The sequence below is a fragment of the Plecotus auritus genome (genome assembly GCF_963455305.1).
Source record: "Plecotus auritus genome assembly, chromosome: 6".
Lineage (NCBI taxonomy): Eukaryota > Metazoa > Chordata > Mammalia > Chiroptera > Vespertilionidae > Plecotus > Plecotus auritus.
The window spans coordinates 61313348-61330854 of NC_137773.1; the positions used below are offsets into that span (position 1 = coordinate 61313348).

Sequence of the window (17507 nt, forward strand, 5' to 3'; positions counted from 1 at the left end):
GGTGATATTGAGCAAAACTGGAGATGGGGAGTGAACCCCTCTGTAAGCATTATTGCTCTTGGTCTGCCATGGGCAAGAAACCTTAGTTAGTCTCCCCACATAAAAGTTCTCATAGCTGGATAACACCAATATCATATCCATGTTGGCTATTTAAGTAGTTTTAAAATGGCTCTTCCTGCCTGGAGCTCTCTACCAGTGTGTCCGGTGATAGTTTCTGCATCCAAAGCATCTGATATTCTTCAGAGACAAAGTCTGCCCCAGGCGTGTTTTCATATGCATTGCTCCAGAAATTAGTTTTGCTGATCTCCAGAAGAATACTTCTATAGCCTCATCTCATTCTGATCACTCACTTGTTTCTGCTGGTTATATGAGTTAAGAAGGATCTTTGACACTTTAGAAACCCAAGATGGGGAAATAAGATCCACCGAGAATCTAGATAAGGATTTATTGCCTTTCTAATCAAGGAGATCAGAAACTGTGGTTATGCCCAAACACTTTGATTAAAGGCTGTCATATATTCCTCGAGGCATACTCAGACTGATGGAAGGCTTCCCAGGGTATTTATTGGCACATTTTTCTAAGCACATTATCCCTGTAGGAGCAGTTAAATTTGTCTTCCTTTTGTGGGTATCCATTTATATTCAAGAAATGATAGTTCCTGATAAAGTCTCTGTTTTGGGGGTTGGAAACCTTTTGTGCTGATTCTGGGAGTCCTAAAAATCCAGATGCCTTTAACAGGTCACTTGTGACAGATTTGTAGTATTATTGTGGTTTTAAATTACTGTTAATGAGTAAACTTAATTTGCCATATAAATTACCAATGCTAACAAAGATTCTCACCCACTATAGTAATTATTATAAAATTAGAATAAAATGTTTTTATTTCAGCTTTAGAGAACAAAAATTTTGGCTCAGGAAATTTCATTTAGTCAACATATATCATTAAAACAAATATTTTTTTTCTTTGCCCAAAATCCAAAGTTCTAAGGATTAAAATAAAAAAGTAAAATCCAATTATGATGTTTTCTCTCTGTTTTATTTAATACTCAACATGACTCATTATTTCAAAGGGTAAAAGGAACATTTTCAAAAGCTATTCAAAATAAAATGATTTTTGACTGATTTTAACAGAAAAGTTCTATATATTTTAAAATATGGGACACATCAAGAATTTGCATGTCATCCTTGCTCCAGGGCCATGCTAATCTTCTGTATCATTTCAAGTTTAGTACTGCTGAAGTGAGCACATAATTTTTATGTCTCTCTTTCTCACACACACACACACACACACACACACACACACACACAGTCAAGTGTTAAACTTGTTTAAGATTAAATATCATGACTTATCAGATAAGGCAGAAAACTTGAAATCTGAGCGTTCTGATTCACTGATTTTACTGAATGACCTTCGGTAAGTCACCTACACCCTTAGCTTTGGTTTCCTTATCTTAAAGACAGGCAAATCCAATCCTTCCCTATTCTGATGTCGGAAGGATGTGGTTAAAGAAAAGCAGACTATGTGCCAATACTTTGAGCTCCTGAGAGATGAGCTCTATTTCATTCAATAAATATCATTCTCTACTCTAGATTTTTAGGGAGACATTCAGTGAAAGTCTAGCAGGTAATGTTGGCTAATTAGGTATGTCACACCTACACTGTTGAACTAATACAGTGAGTTGTTGGAACATGACACTCTTGTATAGCAGGTGCTTTCACAAGGTTCTATCTGTTTATCAGCCATGCTCTTTACTGAACTTATCCAGAAGGTATCGAGTTGGAAGGTGGGGGTGTCGTGTATGTAACTACTCAAATATGTGTAAATAGAATTTTCTTAATAAAAGTTGACATACTTTTGAAAAAGTTGGTGATTTGGTGGGGAGGAAAAAGAACTATCATTTATATTTGGAAAAGAGTACATCCTTCAGAAAATATAGAATGGTTGATTCTGTAAGTATAGTATATTTCCCAGCTTCAAATACAGGTCCCTGACCAGATTAACATGTTATATATAAACCAAGCTTCTACAGTGCAGCCTTCTTAAAACACGAGTCAAGGGAGGTGTGGTGATTTAAGGAGTGAAAAGGCCATGGGTTTTAGAGACACACACACCTGAGTTTGCATCCTGGCACATTTCTTAGTTGAGCCCACTTTTTAAAATCTTATAGAATGAGAAGAATACCCTGCTTGCCTAGGATCATTAAGATTAACTACCTTTTTTTTTTTTTTTTTTTGCAAAGATAATTTCTATTGGGAATTGAAGGGCTGTGGACATCCTAACCATATATTTAGAAAATTTGGAAGTGAATTTTAACTCAGCCTTGGTTTGGGATAGAAGCCAGAAATTCTTTAAGGTGGTAAATGGAGCTGTGTTTTATGTCATAACTTTTTCTTCTCTTGTTCTCTCATAGTCCCTCTGTTTGCTTCTCTGTTGCCCTCTTCTAATTCTCCATTCCTGGCACGATCCCTCACTAATTGAAACCTCCTCTGAATGCATTCCCTTCACCAGGTCCCTCAAATTCTTACACATGAATAGCAATAGACATTTTTTTTTAAATAATAGAGACTAATAACTCTTGCCTTTGTTCCCGATCCACAGCAAATACATTTTAATATGAAATCTATACACCTTTAGTTCTGAAGAAAACACTCTGAATCACATACAAAGTTTTTAATTGAAAATTCTAGCCCAGTGGCATGGTTCATTGGTTTGATTCCTGATCAGGGCACATGCCTGGGTTATGGGCTCAGTCCCCAGTGAGGGGTGTGCAAGAGGCAGCCAGTCAATGATGCTCTCTCATCATTGATATTTCTATCTCTTTCCCCCTCTCTCTTTCTCTCTCTGAAATAAATAAAAACATATTTTATAAAATTGTAATTATTCCTACCCTGCATATTAACAGTAGGGAGAAAAAGCTTTCTCTACACTCTTACGTTCTGTGTCTGGGGCTTGTGAATGAATCTGACAAAAGCAGGTTTTCAGGAGAAAAAGATGTACAAATGTATGGGTATTATATTTACCCCAAATAAAATGTGTTATATTTTGTTGATTTAGTACTTTTAATTCTATATGCATGGGGGCTTCAAAGAAAAGAAGCAAAAACCAAAAAAGGTAGTTAAACTTGGGAGCTTATACATTATTTTAACAAAGAACAAAAATTTGTGGGGAAGTGACTAAATAAAGGAAAAGGCTGTTTGGACTCCTAAAGACAAAAAATTGTGGGAAAATGTATTATATATAAGGGTTGTTTTGCAAGGTTTGTGATTGAGTTTTTTCCTCTTCCTAGTATGGGAGAGTGGGGCACCTTTACAAATGGAAATTTATGACCCGCTTTTAGGCAGATGGGAGAGAGCAGAGAGCTTCTCCCAGGTCTGCTGCTTCTCAATTGCCTTTAGCTCAAAATAATCTTTACATCAAAGTGGCATATTTTGATCCCCTTCAAGTAAAATAATTGGAGAAAACATATTGTACCTTAATAAGACTATTCTATTTAATATAGACTATATGACTATTATAATAAGACAGACAATATATATTCAAATATAATCATGGCTAAAGGCATGTACAGGCACAGCTATATAAGTATTTAACCCCTCATCTGCCACTGTGCTGAAACGCAGCAAGCATACTTCTTTGTACAATGCACCTTCTTTTAATTTGCTTTGTTTGCTTGGTGAACCTGTGGTTATTTTATTGATATGCCATACAGGCAGCTACCTATAATCACTGTATAGCATGAGGGCTGGTTATGGTCATTTTGAGGTCACTAACATGGAATTCTACCTGTATTCAGAACACAGTGCCCATAGTGAATGAGCCAATGATTGACTTGCGCTTACAGATTATTAAATATTTTTCCATTTTGGTTTTTCTGTCTGACAGCAGCAGTGTGCAGGGTCAAAGACAGCTGGCCCCCCATGTCAGTGGTCTAGGATGGCCAGTGAAGCCACCAACATCCCAAGTCCTGTGGTGCGCCAGATTGACAAGCAGTTTCTGATTTGCAGTATATGCCTGGAGCGGTACAAGAACCCCAAGGTTCTCCCCTGTCTGCACACGTTCTGCGAGAGGTAAGCCTCCTTTGTGCGTGGAGAAGGGAGTTTGACAGACCGACTTTCTACCGAGGGTTCTTTCCAGAATTCTCCAGTTACCTATAGGAGACAATAAATCTTTTGTGCTTCTGATATAAATCTAGAAACATAATCATGAGTTGCCAATAATTTTCTTTATTACAAGTGGGGCAAAAAATAATAATGATCTAGTAGCTGTTCATTCATTTCCACAGGAGATGGAGCATTAATTATTGGAAGTTTTTTTTAAAATTTAATTTAAATTTTCCCTTTGTTCTTTGTGAAACAATTTTTGCCAACCACAGTTCCCTCACAAAGGATCTTAGAGACAATTAAAAATCTATCATGTCCTCCCATATAACAATCAGGTAAAAATATCTGCATATATGAGGGGCTAGTTAAAAGGAGAGAGCCTCCTTCCAAACATAATTCAGAAGACACATACTAATGGCACATTTGAACATTATGCTATTTCAGATGAAGGAAAAAGCTATATATGTAATAATTATAAATTATCTGGATATACAATTTGCTATTTGTAAAATATACTTTCTTAGTTATCTTACTTGAGTGTTTCTTTCCACTGAGTTAATCATTTATCAGAATACTCATTCACCCCGTGTCCAACTTCCCACATAAGCAAGTAAGCATAAAGATTAGTGGCCTAATTTAAGTATTTCCCTAATAAGGCTGTATATTTTTTCTTAAAAACAAATATGAATATGGTAATTATATTTTATAGCAGTTTGTTAAATACAGTTGCTATTACTATTTAATATACATAACTAGAATACTTTGCTTTCTGTTATAGAACAGAAAATTGTTATTTCCAATGGCTTCAAATCAATGCTAATTACATCTACATCCAATTTAACAGATTTGTTAACTGATTGAGCATGCTTTGAGTTGATTTACTTTGGAGGGTCTCAATTGCAACAGAATAATCACATCCTTGGTGGTGATGGATGGAGGGAGAGGTGGATTTGTTATTGGAAGTTATGGTTTTTTGCTTGTTTGCTTTGCTTTCTTTGCTGTGGGCTGTTTTGGGGTTTTGTGTGTAATGTGTGGATATAGGGTTTTTGTTTGTCTGTTTTAGTGATGGTATATGGGGCACCAAATACCTTTTATTTTATTCATTTTATACTTCGGCTTAAGTACTTTGTAATTCATATTCCAAAATGGCTAAATGGAGAGTGATTTTTTTCCTCTTCACTCAATAGGTATAGCTAAAACATGAATACCAGCTAATTGTCCCTGTGTCCCTGGGCTCATGTGGTAAGATCATTATTTGATTTGGTGCAGTTGCCATACCGGGGCTCTTTCTATACAGCGCTGAGAGCCACTCGGGCTGAGCTCGGCAAAGCTGCCCCATTCCCCAGTGTTCAGTCCCACTGGTCTGTTGTTCGGTTCCCATTTCCTTGTTCTGACAGGTGAGAAGCCCCATTCTGCTCTGAGCCTGGGCTAGGTCTAGCCCAGCCCATCTGTATGAGATAGAGGTGCTGTTATAGGAAGAAGGCACAGCGTGGGGGACGATCACAGGTTTGGTTTGGGACATGATGAGTTTTAGAACCTGTGAGACCTCTAAGAGTAAATGTGAAGAAGATGGATGTGTACAGACCTGGGGCTCAGAGGAGAAACCTGTGGGAAGAAATAGAAACGTGGGAGTGTTATGCTTTAGGCAGGCACGTGGGTATAATATCCCAGGGAAAGAAAAGTGCTTCCAGCGGAGTCTGGATTAACTCCAAACTGTACTGACTTAGCAGAAAAATAAAGCAGACAGGAGAGCCAGCTGAGTGTGGTGTCATAAGCCAAGGGAAGATGAAGTTTCAAAGAAAAGGGGTGAGCGGGGGGAGCATAGTGGTCAAGCTTGATGAGTGCTTCTAAGAAATCTAGTAAGAAAAGATTGAAATGTGTTTCCTGGATTTAGATATCATTAGTGACCTTAACCAAAGCTGTTTCAGTTCTGCTAATGGATTCAGCCCCGGCTACCTCTGTGACATAAGGAAGGCACTTAACCTCCTTGATGTCCGTTTCCTCATCTGTAACATAAGAATATGGGCGAAAGCATTGTTTTTCCAATTCTGTTTGGCCGAGAAACTGGAAAACGCGCAGTGTAATTATTTAGAGTTTAGATCCTGGTACCAAATGGCCTTGGTTCGAATTCCTGCTCTGCCCCTGACCACCTAAGTCCCTTGGGCAAGTAACTCAGCCTCTCTGCCTGCATTTTGTCATATGTCTGAAGGTGATCCCAATAGTACCTACTTCGTAGGGTTGTTGGAAGTACTTTGAATTCAGTGGTTAGCATATATGTTGGTCATTATTAGCAATACATTTCGCTAATTAAATGAATTAAGTCGATGCCTGTTGAGGAGAGGCAAGAAGAGATCAAGCTCGTGTGAGGCTGGGTATCCCATTCCTGCTTCAAAAGAACACTTCCACTTGGATGTTTTGTTGTTGTTGTTTTAAAAACATTTTTATTGATTTTTGGAGAGAGAGGAAGGAGAGGGAGAGAAAGAGGGAAACATCAATATTGAGAGAGAAACATGGGTCAGCTGCCTCCTAGAGATCGAGCCTGCAGCCCAGGCATTGTACCCTGACCAGGAATTGAAACTGTGACCTTTTGGTGCATGGGACCTTTTGGACCCTCACCCAACTGAATCACACTGGCCAGGGCTGGATGTGTTTGTTTGTTTCTTAATATTTTATTGATTTTTTACAGAGAGGAAGGGAGAGGGATAGAGAGTTAGAAACATCGATGAGAGAGAAACATCCATCAGCTGCCTCCTGCACATCTCCTACTGGGGATGTGCCCGCAGCCAAGGTACATGCCCTTGACCGGAATCGAACCTGGGACCCTTCAGTCTGCAGGCCAACGCTCTATCCACTGAGCCAAACTGGTTAGGGCTGGATGTGTTTTTAACAGCAGAGATCTGCTTATGGTTTTGTACATAAAAAGAGTTTCAACAGCAACAACAAAAAAATGTGACATGTTTCTCCCAAATGTAAAAGTCCATGAACCTCAGACTAGCTATTCTAGACAAAGCTTCTCAACCTTAATGTGTATGCAAATTGCCTGGGATCTGACACGTTAGGCCTGGAGTGAGACCTAAGGTTCTGCATTTCTCCCAAGCTCCCTGGTGAGGGCAATGCTGCCTCTCCACAGACCAAGGCTCTGGAAAACACTGCCAAAGTCAATGGCATTATTTTTCTCATGGACAGGGCCAATAAGAGCTTCTCAGGGTTAGCTCTTGGTTTCTAAAATATCCTTCTAGTAAAGGGAGTGACAAAGGCAGTTTCTGCAATGTGGCCTGTATAGTTGCTGAGAATATGTGTGGTATCTGTGAGAAGTGGCGGTTCCATTCCAAGAGCCCCACTGTGCTGACAGCCCTGGCTTCTGCTTCTGATTCTACCACAGGTGCCTGCAGAACTATATTCCCGCCCACAGCTTAACCCTCTCCTGCCCAGTGTGCCGCCAGACCTCCATCCTGCCCGAGAAGGGGGTGGCCGCACTCCAGAACAACTTCTTCATCACGAACCTGATGGACGTGCTGCAGCGAACGCCAGGCAGCAACGTTGAGGAGTCCTCCATCCTGGAGACGGTCACCGCAGTGGCTGCCGGAAAGCCCCTCTCTTGCCCAAACCACGATGGGAATGTAAGTGGCTGCCCAGCAGCATGCCTGCTTGATGGGGGTCGGCGTTGGGCACTTAGAGGCTCTACATGAAAACAACTCCACCTGGAAAAGGAGTAATTAAAAAAGATTTTTTCCCAGCCCTCAGACTATTTTGCCTGCTTCCTTTCTCTGACCCAATTTATTTAAATAATAAAATCAAACTTCATTGTGCTTTTTGAGCACAGGTTGGTGGTTTCCCCAGGAGAGCTAGCCTGTGACTATTTGCAAGCTGGGCATACGTTGACCCACATAATATCTGTGTAATAAATTATGGATAAAGACTTAATAATACCCGTACCTGGTTTGGCTCAGTGGATAGAGCGTCGGCTGAGGACTGAAGGGTCCTGGGTTCGTTTCCAGTCAAGGGCACATGCCCGGGTTGCAGCGGATCCCTGGTGGGGGTTGTGCAGGAGGCAGCCAGTCTGTGGTTCTCTCTCATCATTGATGTTTCTATCTCTCTCTCCCTCTCCCTTCCTTTCTGAAATCAATAAAAATAAATAAATAAACACTTAATAATAGATAAGTTCTGCAAATTGAGGATATTTAGGAAAACGTGAATTACATTTCTTTATTTTTCTTGTGAGGGAAATTTTTCTCATGCCTCATTAGACCCTACTCCTTAGTAATAAATAGAATTTGAAGATACGTGAGTCCTTGATAATAGATTATGAATTCCAAGCATATTTGCTACTATTAGGAAGCACAGTGCTGTTATAAACTCAGGGGGACCTGCATGTATCATCAGTAATTGATTCACAATGGCTATGTGACCCGAAGAGGTGGCATTGCGTGGTGGCTAAGAGCACTGGTTTTGGAGTCAGAGTGCCTGGTTCAAATCCCGCACTTCAACTTACCTCTGGGTTAGTTTTGGCAAGCTAACCTCTGTGTCTCAATTCCTCTTCTACAAAAGGAAATAATAATAGTATAATTGGGAGAATTAAATGTGTAAGTCATATAAAACATAGAGTATGCTCTTGACAAATGTTAGCCATTAAAATTCTTTCCAATTAATAACTTTAGTTTTTTTTTTTTATATATGATGACCACATCAAAAGTGCTTGAAACTGCTTACAATATAAGGCTCAGGTATAATAAAACCACTAAGGCAACAAGAGATTGTTTGAGCAAAGCACTTATTATTAGCCATAACTAGTGTTTATTTGCCTTATCTTGTACCACTCTCTCTGCTCATTATTGCTACAGCCTCACTGGCCTAGGACTTGCCAAGTGGTTTCCCACCTTGGGGCCTGGCTGCTCTCTATTTCTTATGCCTGGAATGGTTTTTGCTCTCTCTTGATGTGGCTAGCTCATTCTCATCCTTCATGCGCCAGCTCAAATTTCTCCTACACAGAGCAGTCTTCTCCAACTGCACTACGGCTCCACCTCTGACACCCAGTTGCCAGCCATCACATCACTTCTTTTTTTTTTTTTAATATATTTTATTGATATCTTACAGAGAGGAAGGGAGAGGGATAGAGAGTTAGAAACATCGATGAGAGAGAAACATCCATCAGCTGCCTCCTGCACACCTCCTACTGGGGATGTGCCCACAACCAAGGTACGTGCCCTTGACCAGAATCGAACCTGGGACCCTTCAGTCTGCAGGCCGACGCTCTATCCACTGAGCCAAACCGGTTTCAGCATCACATCACTTCTTGATTTCCTTCCTGACATTCACCACGCTTGGCATGCCTTCATCCGTGCATTTGCTGAGCTCCCTTTCAGAAAGTGAGCTGCAGGAGGGCAGGGACCAGGCTCACCATCATCCCTCTAGCACTGAGAACAGTATCTTCTACATAGAAGTATGGAAATCAGCGGAGACCAACCCGATGAAAACAAGCAAAGGCTATGCATTCCGAATTTGCTCAGACAAGGAGTCAGCCACCATCACTTGTGTTTTGGCAGAGATTCAAAGGCAGGCAGAGGAGTGGAACGCCCAGTCGTGGGAAAAAGGGAAGGCTTCAGGTGTGCCCTGATGTGAGGCTATTGGCATGGGGAAGCTGGAGGTGGGCCAACTTGAAGGGGGCACCTATGTGATTGGTTAGGGGTTCATATTTGGCTTTCTCTGATTGGTCCTAAGCTGGGAGTAGAGACAAAAATTAGGGAAGTTATCAGTAATCAAGTCCTAGCCATTTGGGGCCAATTGTTACCAAAGTTTTTGTTTAGCTTTTTGGATTGTTTCTAGAGATAGCAGTCGGACTTCCTGCAAATCTGACTTATAGCAGGCTGACTTCCTGGGCTGTTTATTATAGATATGGAGTCAGTGTCCTGGGCAGGTTGTGGGTCAGAGGTCTATTTTTATACATGGTCTGACCATTGTCCATTTGTATAGTTAGTCTCTCAGAAGTCAGTCGGTACCTATTTGTTGAACGAGTGTGCCAGACACTGTGCTCGGTCTCCTACACACCACTTTGCAAAGTAGGTGTTAGCTACCTTCGTTGTATAGATGAAGAAACAGATTTGAACAGTTTCAGTCACAAGTCCAATTGACGTAAAAGCTAGCTCTGCCTGGAGGAAAGAGCACGCTGAGCTTTTTGGGTACCAAAGTAAGAGGTACATGGTGGATTACCTCTTTTTATATAAAAAAATATATATATATTTTTTAAAAGATTGGAGAAGTGGGCTGTGCCAGAGTTGATCGGCTGGCTGGATTGGCGAGGTCAGCATGACTCCCAGGTGTCTAGCTTGGGTGCCTGTGTAAGCAGTGGTGCGACCAACAGAAGCAGGTTGACTCTTTTTTATTTTTATTGATTTCAGAGAGGAAGGGAGAGGTAGAGAGAGATAGAAACATCAATGATGAGAGAGAATCATCGACTCGCTGCCTCCTGCATACCCCACACTGGGGATCAAGCCAGCAACTCATGCCATGTGCCCTGACTGGGAGTCAAACCATGACCTCCTGGTTCATAGGTCAGCGCTCAACCACTGAGCCACGCCATCTGAGCCAGAGGTAGACTTTAAAATTACTCTGAAATTTTTACAAAATGACACTATCGATCTTAGAGAAACTTTGGAAAGAGAAATACGTTGTTAGTGCCGGAAGGACAAATAGAAAAGAATTCCTAAAGATGGATTTCCTGAGCATGCCTCACAGTAGAGACCCTTGGTTGCCACAGGCTACTAAGCAGAAACTCTCTCAGAGATGCTAATTTCAGCAAAAGTAAAAAATTCTTTTAGGCTAAAACTTGACTTTCTACCAAATGCATCACATCAAATCACACTAAAGATGAAATCTGTTTAAAGAGCTGGACCCTCCTTAGAGTAAAGGAAGCTCTTTATGTTTTGAGCACTTTCTCAATGCTGGGTCATTATGATTCCTCAGGAATCCTAAGATTTATGAACCAGCAAGAGGCCTTGGAAAATTAGCTGCATGTCTTCACTCATTCTGTTGTTTCATTGTAGACTGTAGGAGTTTGCTGCTGCTGCTTTGAAGCGGGGCCTCATTGCATATTCAAGCCAAATGCATGCGATATTACAGATAAATTGCTGCAGTTAACTGCCATGGGTAAATCTTTAAAAACATCTCAAGCGTCGGAAGGTTAATAAAACCCGGTAATTAACAATAAAGCAGGATGTTGCTGTCATAAACTGCCTGGTGCTGATCAGCACATGTGGATGAAAGCCTGTCATTTACTTTAAGTGCTGTGACACAATCTGTCTTCTAATTAAACTGCCACGCCGGCATTGTCCAAATTACAAAGAAAAATGGGGCTGGCGGTCAGTGATTTAAGAGGTTCCTTGCCCATAAAGCAGCACTTGAGCTCATGCCTTGCAGTCCTAGAACACGAATGATCATTAAACCCTATTTTCGCTTGCTTAGGCCATGCTGGCGAGAATGTTAAGAGGTGCAAAGGAGAAATCCTCATGCCCTGCCAGTTACAAGTCCCCACTGCTAGAAGCCTCAGGGTTGGCGGCATGGCCCTGAGCACATTCCAGCAGTTAGTAATGCGAGTGGCCCTGGTCATCTTCTCTTTTGATGAACACAAATGGTGACTATCTGTCAACAGCAGTAAGCTCATCCTGGCCTCTGGCCCACCCATCCCTGGAGCACTGGCATCATGGCACTCAAGATGGATGAGCTCAGCCGAGTCTCACACCTCCCGCAATTAACTCTCAGCCTGAGTCAAAGCTGTCAGAACCCAAGCACAGGCATTTGAGAATGACCAGTTGTTGACACTTCAAAATGATTTGCTCCCAAGAAACACGGAGGATACTGAATCAGGGAAGTAACCCAGGCCTGCTGCTGTCTCTTCAAAGCAGTCAAACATTTTTTAAATTGAGGTAAAATTCACACACAAAATTCACATTTTAATCATTTTAAAGTCTATAATTCAGTGGCTTTTAGTATATTCAAAGAGCTTATGCAAACATCGCCACTAGTTCCAGATCCTTTTTGTTACCCCGAAAAGAAACTCTATACCCATTAAGCAGCCAGTTATTTACTCCCACCACCAGCCCCTAACCTCTGGCAACCACCAGTCTGTGTCTGTCTCTCTCTGGATTTGCCTATATGGACACTTGATATAAATGGAATCTTACATATAATATGTAGCTTTTTTTAGTCTGGCTTCTAGCACTTATCATAATGTTTCAAGATTTATCTATATTATAGCATATATCAGAACTTCATTCCTTTTTAAAATATTTTTTAGTTTTTTATTGTTGACAGTATTACAGATGTCGCCCAACTTTTCTCCCCTTTCTCCCCTCCTCCCAGCCCCTGCCCCACCCTAGGCCAGCGGTCGGCAAACTGTGGCTCGTGAGCCGCCATGGTTTGCCACTCTGTTGACTAATGAGTTTGCCAACCACTGCCCTAGGCCTTCACCACTCTATTGTCTGTATCCATTGGCTATGCATATATGTACATAAATTCTTTGGTTAATCTCTTCCCATCTCCCCTGGCTTTGAAATATATCAGTCTGTTCCAGTCCATTCATGCCTCTGGACCTGTTGTTGATCAGCTTATTATGTTTATTAGATTCCACATATGAGTGAGATCATGTGATACTTATCTTTCTCTGACTGGCTTATTTCACTCAGCACAATATTTTCCAGTTCCATCCATGCCGTCACAAAGGGTAAGAAATCCTTCTTTTTTACAGCTGCATAGTATTTGATTGTGTACATGTACCACAGCTTTTTATCCACTCATCTACTGATGGGCACTTGGGCTGTTTCCAGATCTTAGCTATTGTAAATAATGCCGCTATGAGCATAGGGGTGCGTATATTCTTCCTATTTGGTGTTTTGGGCTTCTTATGATATATTCCTAGAAGTGGGATCGCTGGGTCAAATGGTAGTTCCATTTTTAATTTTCTGAGTAAATTCCATACTATTTTCCATAGTGGCTGCATCAGTCTGCATTCCCACCAGCAGTGTACTAGGGTTACCTTTTCTCCACATCCTCGCCAGCACTTGTCATTTGCTGATTTGTTGATGGTAGCCATTCTGACAGGTGTGAAGTAATACCTCATTGCAGTTTTAATTTGCACCTCTCTGATGATCAGTGATGTTGAGCATTTTTTCATATGTCTATTGGCCATCTGTATGTCTTCTTTGGAGAAGTGCCTATTCAGGTCCTGTGCCCATTTATTAAATTGGGTTATTTGTCTTCTTTTTGTTGAGCTGTATGAATTCTTTATATATTTTGGAAATTAACCCCTTATCAGATGTATCATTGGCAAATATGGTCTTCCAAACAGTGGGATCCCTTTTCATTTGGATGGTGGTTTCTTTTGCTGTGCAGAAGCTTTTTAGTTTGGTGGGTGCATTCACTTTGTGAAAATCCATCCACCCGTCTTGGGACTTGTGCCATTTTCTGTATGTGTGTTACACTTCCAGAAGATCACCCCGCCACCCCCAAATGCTTTGAGAATTCCAAATTGGAGGAAAATATTTTCAGCTGAGAGAATAAGGGGACTGTCTTCACAAGGAAACTAACTTTCAGGCTTTATGTTATACTGTTACTGAGATTCATAACAATTAGGTCACAGGGGTCTTCAAACTACGGCCCGCGGGCCACATGCGGCCCGCCGAGGACATTTATCCGGCCCGCCGGGTGCCGCTGCCTGTCCTGCTTAGCAGCCAACTCGTCCCGGGCCCGCAGTGCGCATAGGAATTTGTTCATAGTTTGTTTTTTTTAAACTATAGTCCGGCCCTCCAACGGTCTGAGGGACAGTGAACTGGCCCCCTGTTTAAAAAGTTTGAGGACCCCTGAATTAGGATAAGGTGGTTTTATTTTCAGGTAAGCAGATGACATCATTATTAAAAACTTACTTTGTGCCAGCGCCCGGCAAGATCTGACTTCTTTGTGCATATCAATCTACTGACTCCTCACAGCACCCCTATGAAGTAGGTTACTATTGTCTCCATTTGACAGAGGAAAACACTGAGACACAGTGAATTGACATAAGTGGTGAAGCCAGGATGCAAACTGCTCAGTGCAGCTCACCTCTTCTCCAAAGAGCAGCAGTTCTCAGTGTGGTCCAGGCATCCTCAGGGGTCCCAAGACCCTTCAGGGGTGTCCACAAGGTCAAAACTGTATTTATATAATATTAAGATATTATTTGCCTTTTTCACTCTCATTTTCTCAGTCTATGTTGGTATTTTCCAGACCATACGATGTCTGCTATCAAAACAGATTGAATGCAGAAGCAGATATGAGAGCCCAGCTTTCTGCTATTAAGCCAGACACTGAAGGGATTTACAAAAATGGAAAACAATGTTGTGTGTGTGACTTAACACAAATTTATTCTCTTACAGTTTGGGAGTTCAGAAGTCTAAAATCAAAATGTAGGTAGGGCTGTGTTCCTTCTGAAGCTTCGGGCTTCAATAGAGAATCCATTTCCCTGCATTTTTTTTTTTTTTTTTTTTTTTAGCTTCTAGGCTGCCTGCATTCCCTTAGCTTGTGACCTGTTCCTCAAATCACTCCAATCTCTTGTTTCTGTTGTCTCATCTCCTACACTGTCTTTGACCCTCCCGCCTCCCTCTTACAAGGACTCTTTTGATTACACTGGGCCAGTGGTTGGCAAACTGCGGCTCGCGAGCCGCGGTTTGCTGCTCTGTTGACTAATGAGTTTGCCGACCACTGCACTGGGCCCACCTGGATAACCAGCATAATCGCCCCATCTCCATATCCTTAACTTAATTCACATCTGCAAGTCCATTTTGCCATAGAAGGTAAACCCATTAACAGGTTCCGGGGATTAGGAGGTAGACATCTTTGGGGGGGCCTTTGTTCAGGCTGCCACACCTGCTTTGCTATGTATTCTTTCAGCAACTCTGCATCTGTGGCGTAACCATCGATACAACTCTATGCTATTTGGGCTTCAATGTCCGCCCGGCTCACATCCCCTGGAAGGGACAGTGCAAGTATCATCTGACTCCACCCTTCTTGGCATGGCAATGGTTGATGAATAGCGGATCTGTTTTCTGGTTACTAACCTGTCGTCCCATTGACCTGCCTTTTATCAGCAAGTGATACAATTCTAAAGAATTTGGATGAAATTGTACAAGGACTATAGTAGTTTATTTTATTTTTTTCCTGGGGACACACTTTATTTATTTATTAATTTATTAGGGTGACATTGGTTAATAAAATTATATAGGTTTCAGGTGAATGCCATTCTTTTTTTGTCTGTTAATCCTCACCCGAGGATATTTTTCCATTGATTTTTCCTCCCCTCCCCCCATTGATTCTTAGAAAGAGTGGAAGGGAGACGAAGGGACACAGAGAGAGGAATGCCATTCTTCTCATAGCTTTTTGTCTTACAAAATATAGTCATTTTTTTATAAATTATATTATTCATGTTACTATTTAATGGGCTTGTCATGGCTTTTAATAAATAAATATTTAACCTTTTTATGTTTCAATATTAAAGTGATAACTATCTATAGATACAACGCACGTAAACTAAAGCGCTTTGCAGTCCTCGATCATTTATAAAGAGCGTAAAGGGGTCCTGAGACCAGAGGTTCGAGTGCCACAGCCCTCCCCTGTTCGGCCTAGTGGGGTGGTCACAGAAAAGCTGGTTTTGTGACCAGAGCAGCAGCTTTGGAGTCCGACCCGCCTCCGTTTGAGACGTGGCACATAAAAGCTCACCTTCCCTTGCCTGCCGTGAAGCTGGACTTAACATTGCCGACATCCTGGGGCGGCTGTGAGGCTTCACTGGGGGAACGCCTGGTAAGCACTTCCTCAGCGGCACTGGTCCTGGAATTGTTCTTGTGTCACCCGCAGGTGATGGACTTTTACTGCCAGTCTTGTGAGACCGCCATGTGTCGGGAGTGCACTGAGGGGGAGCACGCGGAACACCCCACCGTGCCCCTCAAGGACGTGGTGGAGCAGCACAAGGCCTCACTCCAGGTCCAGTTGGACGCTGTCAACAAAAGGTACGCACATCTCCCCCAGGCTCCCACCGGGCCGCCGGGGTCAGGCTTGGCCTCAGGGTCTCTTGTCTCAGGAGGATGGTAGGTTCATGTCACCTAAACAAATTCTCTGATCATGGGTCTGTAGTCATAAACTAGTGAGTGGAGAGTCATCCCCTGGCCTTTGGTAAAATTCCCCCTTATGTTATGAGTGGTGGCATTTTTGTTTTAGTGCCTTCGTGTGATTATGAATAAAATATACTTGAGGAAAGTGGTCTCAGGGGATCTCTAAAATTCGCGCATGAAACCAGGCTCTCTGAAGCCAGGCTTTCTTATCTGCTGTTCTTGACACACTTACAGGCCCACTGTGTTGCCTGTGACTGGCTGTTCTCTGCTGCAGCCCAGCAAAATGGTACTGAGCAGTGATTGCTCCATTTTCTTTATGTTTCCCTGCGTTCAGGACTTTTTTTTTTTTTTTTGGCATGGAATCGAAGGAACAGAGTAGCTGTGTGATGCATGAGAAAGAACAAAGAAAGGAAATAAATAGCCAGCTGAAAGAAAATCTCTTCACCAACAGTTGTACTGAAAAAAGTGTGGTTATTCTATACCAGTGGTCAGCAAACTCATTAGTCAACAGAGCCAAATATCAACAGTACAACGATTGAAATTTCTTTTGAGAGCCAAATTTTTTAAACTTAAACTTCTTCTAATGCCACTTCTTCAAAATAGACTTGCCCAGGCCGTGGTATTTTGTGGAAGAGCCACACTCAAGGGGCCAAAGAGCCGCATGTGGCTCGCGAGCCGCAGTTTGCCAACCACTGTTCTATACTAATTAAAAGAACTTGGAAACTTGCAAGAAGATCCCAGGAACTCTGAGTTTGGATAAGTTTTTCACGTGACTGAGAAAAAAGATCCAGCTACGTTTAGAAGAGTGGGTCTCAGCCATTGATAATTATTCACGTGCGTACACACACACACACACACACACACACACACACTAGGGACATTTAGCAATGTGTAGACTCAATTTAGTGTCACAACTATGTGTGTGTGTGTGGGGGGGGTGCTATTGGCATCTGGTAGAGGACCGGATGCTGTTAAACATCTGTAATGCACACAGCACAGTCCTCTGTAACAAAAAATTCTCTGGCTCAAAATATAAACAGTCAAGATTGAGAAAACCTGGTTTAGAGTGTGAGGAAAAGATGGGATCCAGAGAGCTTCAAAGTATCGTCCATTATTAAAAGTAGATGACTGGCCCAGCCAGCGTGGTTGAGCATTGTCCTAAGAACCAGGAGGTCGGGGTTCAATTCCCCATCAGGGCACATGCCCAGGTTGCAGGCTCAGTCCCCAGTGTGGGGTGTGTAGGAGGCACCAATCAATGATTCTGTCTCATCATTGATG

General features: G+C 41.9%; 1 protein-coding gene across 15 annotated transcripts in view; it reads left to right on the forward strand.

The window, feature by feature from the left end:
- The window catches only part of TRIM2 (tripartite motif containing 2), a 127507-nt gene that overhangs the window by 83701 nt on the left and 26299 nt on the right, over nucleotides 1-17507 (forward strand). For 8 of the 15 annotated variants that reach the window (XM_080673056.1, XM_080673058.1, XM_080673065.1 and 5 more), the window contains 3 exons: nucleotides 3887-4068; nucleotides 7484-7721; nucleotides 15976-16127. In XM_080673056.1, coding sequence (XP_080529182.1) covers nucleotides 3935-4068; nucleotides 7484-7721; nucleotides 15976-16127 — 524 coding nt within the window. In that variant the 5' untranslated portion in view covers nucleotides 3887-3934. Of the gene's footprint in view, nucleotides 1-3883; nucleotides 4069-7483; nucleotides 7722-15975; nucleotides 16128-17507 lie in introns of all 15 variants that reach the window. The other 7 variants (XM_080673067.1, XM_080673057.1, XM_080673066.1 and 4 more) reach the window with 1 other exon arrangement.